The sequence below is a fragment of the Aedes aegypti genome, unplaced genomic scaffold (assembly GCF_002204515.2).
Source record: "Aedes aegypti strain LVP_AGWG unplaced genomic scaffold, AaegL5.0 Primary Assembly AGWG_AaegL5_hic_scaff_235_PBJ_arrow, whole genome shotgun sequence".
NCBI lineage: Eukaryota > Metazoa > Arthropoda > Insecta > Diptera > Culicidae > Aedes > Aedes aegypti.
This window is the reverse complement of record NW_018735883.1, coordinates 75,177-77,255: the sequence shown is the minus strand read 5'-3', so window position 1 is coordinate 77,255 and position 2,079 is coordinate 75,177. Positions and strand designations below refer to the sequence as shown.

Genomic DNA, 2,079 nt, shown 5'->3' with positions numbered 1-2,079 from the left:
TTAAGAATGGGCGTAGTCAGCTAAAATAGTTATTTTTACCACAGAATTTTTTCCCGTGTATAGAAAATGAGTATAATTTTTGCAGTGTACACGCAAACAAATTTTGTTGTATAATCTACCGAATCCATAGTAAAATTAAGAACAGCACCAGCGATTTTCAACCGACTACAAAATTCTGTTAAGTTTACTATAATTTGGTAAAAATCACTGAGCAGTGTAGTAAATGTGACTATATTCATAGTAGCCTCGACTACAAAGCATTGTATTTCAATCCGTGACACCCACCGTACAACGCAGTATGGTGAAAAGTACAATGCCAAACTTGTCAAATCTACACGCAAACAAATTTTGTTGTATAATCTACCGAATCCATAGTAAAATTAAGAACAGCACCAACGATTTTCAACCGACTACAAAATTCTGTTAAGTTTACTATAATTTGGTAAAAATCACTGAGCAGTGTAGTAAATGTGACTACATTCATAGTAGCCTCGACTACAAAGCATTGTATTTCAATCCGTGACACCCACCGTACAACGCAGTATGGTGAAAAGTACAATGCCAAACTTGTCAAATCTAGAATATTTATAGTTATAAATACTACAACTCTGGTTAAATAAACAGAATATATTTTCTTGTGGACTATGTTATGGTAGAGTTAACAGATTAATGTAGTCGGTTGAAAATCGTTGGTGCAGTTCTTAATTTTACCATGGATTCAGTAGTTTCTACAATAAAATTCATTTCAGTGTAGAATATTTATAGTTATAAATACTACAACTCTGGTTAAATAAACAGAATATATTTTCTTGTGGACTATGTTATGGTAGAGTTAACAGATTAATGTAGTCGGTTGAAAATCGTTGGTGCAGTTCTTAATTTTACCATGGATTCAGTAGTTTCTACAATAAAATTCATTTCAGTGTACTGTTCATAAAAATGGGTACATGGAACCCATTTAATGGGTACTTCCGAGTTAGCGTGTGGCTGTCATCGGTCACAGTAAACAAAAACAGCGAAATTTGGTTTACAATCAGTGATTTGCATCTGATATCGATTTTCTTCCCAACATCCTCAGCTTCTGCCGTAGGTTTTTTGCACTTGAACCTTGGTAATTACTAAATAAGATTAAAGTCTATAATCTTTATACCCGGATTTTCCAGATTGCCGATAAGATGAGTCATCCCCCGCCAGCAAAAAAGACCGAATCAGCGAATCTGTTCGTGAAGAATTTGGTCGCTACAATCGACGACAATAGGCTGCGGGAATTGTTCTCCCCGTTCGGAACAGTTACCTCGGCCAAGATCGCGCGGAACGATGCCGGTGAATCGAAAAAGCATGGCTTCGTTTGCTACGGTGCGGATTCGGAAGCTGCACTCAAAGCAATCTTCTACATGAATGGACGCCTGATTGCCGGGAAGCCGATCTACGTGAACGTAGCGCAGAAGAGAGAAGAAAGGAGTAAATTGTTAGCCGCGCAATTCAGCAAATCGAAAGATGTTTCAAAAACAACGGAGACGGGAGACGATGAAGTTATGCTGTGAAACTTAAGCATACCAGCATCTTACCTGGGGAACATCATACAAAAGGAGTATAAATGCTTTTGAGAACCACGGTTTCAGTTATTGAAAGTTCAGATGATTAATGCTAGGTATACCACCAGCATGTCTTTTAGTTTGTTGAGTTTGTTATATGTTTTAAGTGTTCTGTACTTTACTACACCAACTATAATGAAACATGACTTTTCTAATAACAAATGTATCTTCTTGGCATTACATCACCACTGGTACAGACTACATAGCCTGTCTCTCAGTTAAGCCGCGGTTTAGCGTTTCATAAGCAGTTCCAAAACTTTTACTGCCAAAGTTGCTGTTATTGCATTCGTAGGGAAATAGAGGTATTTTTTTCTTATTCAGGAAATAATGGTATTTTAAATAGCAGGGGTGATAGCAATTCACGTTTTAGCGACTTTGTCACATTTTGGCCAATCACTACAAAGTCTCCTTGTTTTACGCATTGCTACTAGCTACTTTTTCGAATTTGAGTCACTAATTCAACTTCAAGGCAAAATTGTTGATA

General features: G+C 36.9%; 1 protein-coding gene across 1 annotated transcript; it reads left to right on the top strand.

The window, feature by feature from the left end:
* Nucleotides 1–923: 923 nt before the first annotated feature.
* Nucleotides 924–1,761, top strand: LOC110681023 (polyadenylate-binding protein 2-like). The gene is made up of 2 exons (XM_021856791.1): nt 924–1,086; nt 1,164–1,761. Exons 1-2 carry the CDS (start codon nt 940–942, stop codon nt 1,542–1,544), a joined length of 528 nt encoding a protein of 175 aa, XP_021712483.1. The 5' UTR covers nt 924–939; the 3' UTR covers nt 1,545–1,761.
* The last annotated feature ends 318 nt before the right edge of the window (nt 1,762–2,079 follow it).

What these genes read in the sequence shown, in the direction of transcription:
- LOC110681023 (XM_021856791.1), top strand. Translation starts at nt 940, where the DNA reads ATGGGTACATGGAACCCATTTAATGGGTACTTCCGAGTTAGCGTGTGG. An exon ending in CAACATCCTCAGCTTCTGCC is followed by an intron (nt 1,087 to 1,163) that starts GTAGGTTTTTTG and finishes CGGATTTTCCAG; the next exon opens with ATTGCCGATAAGATGAGTCA.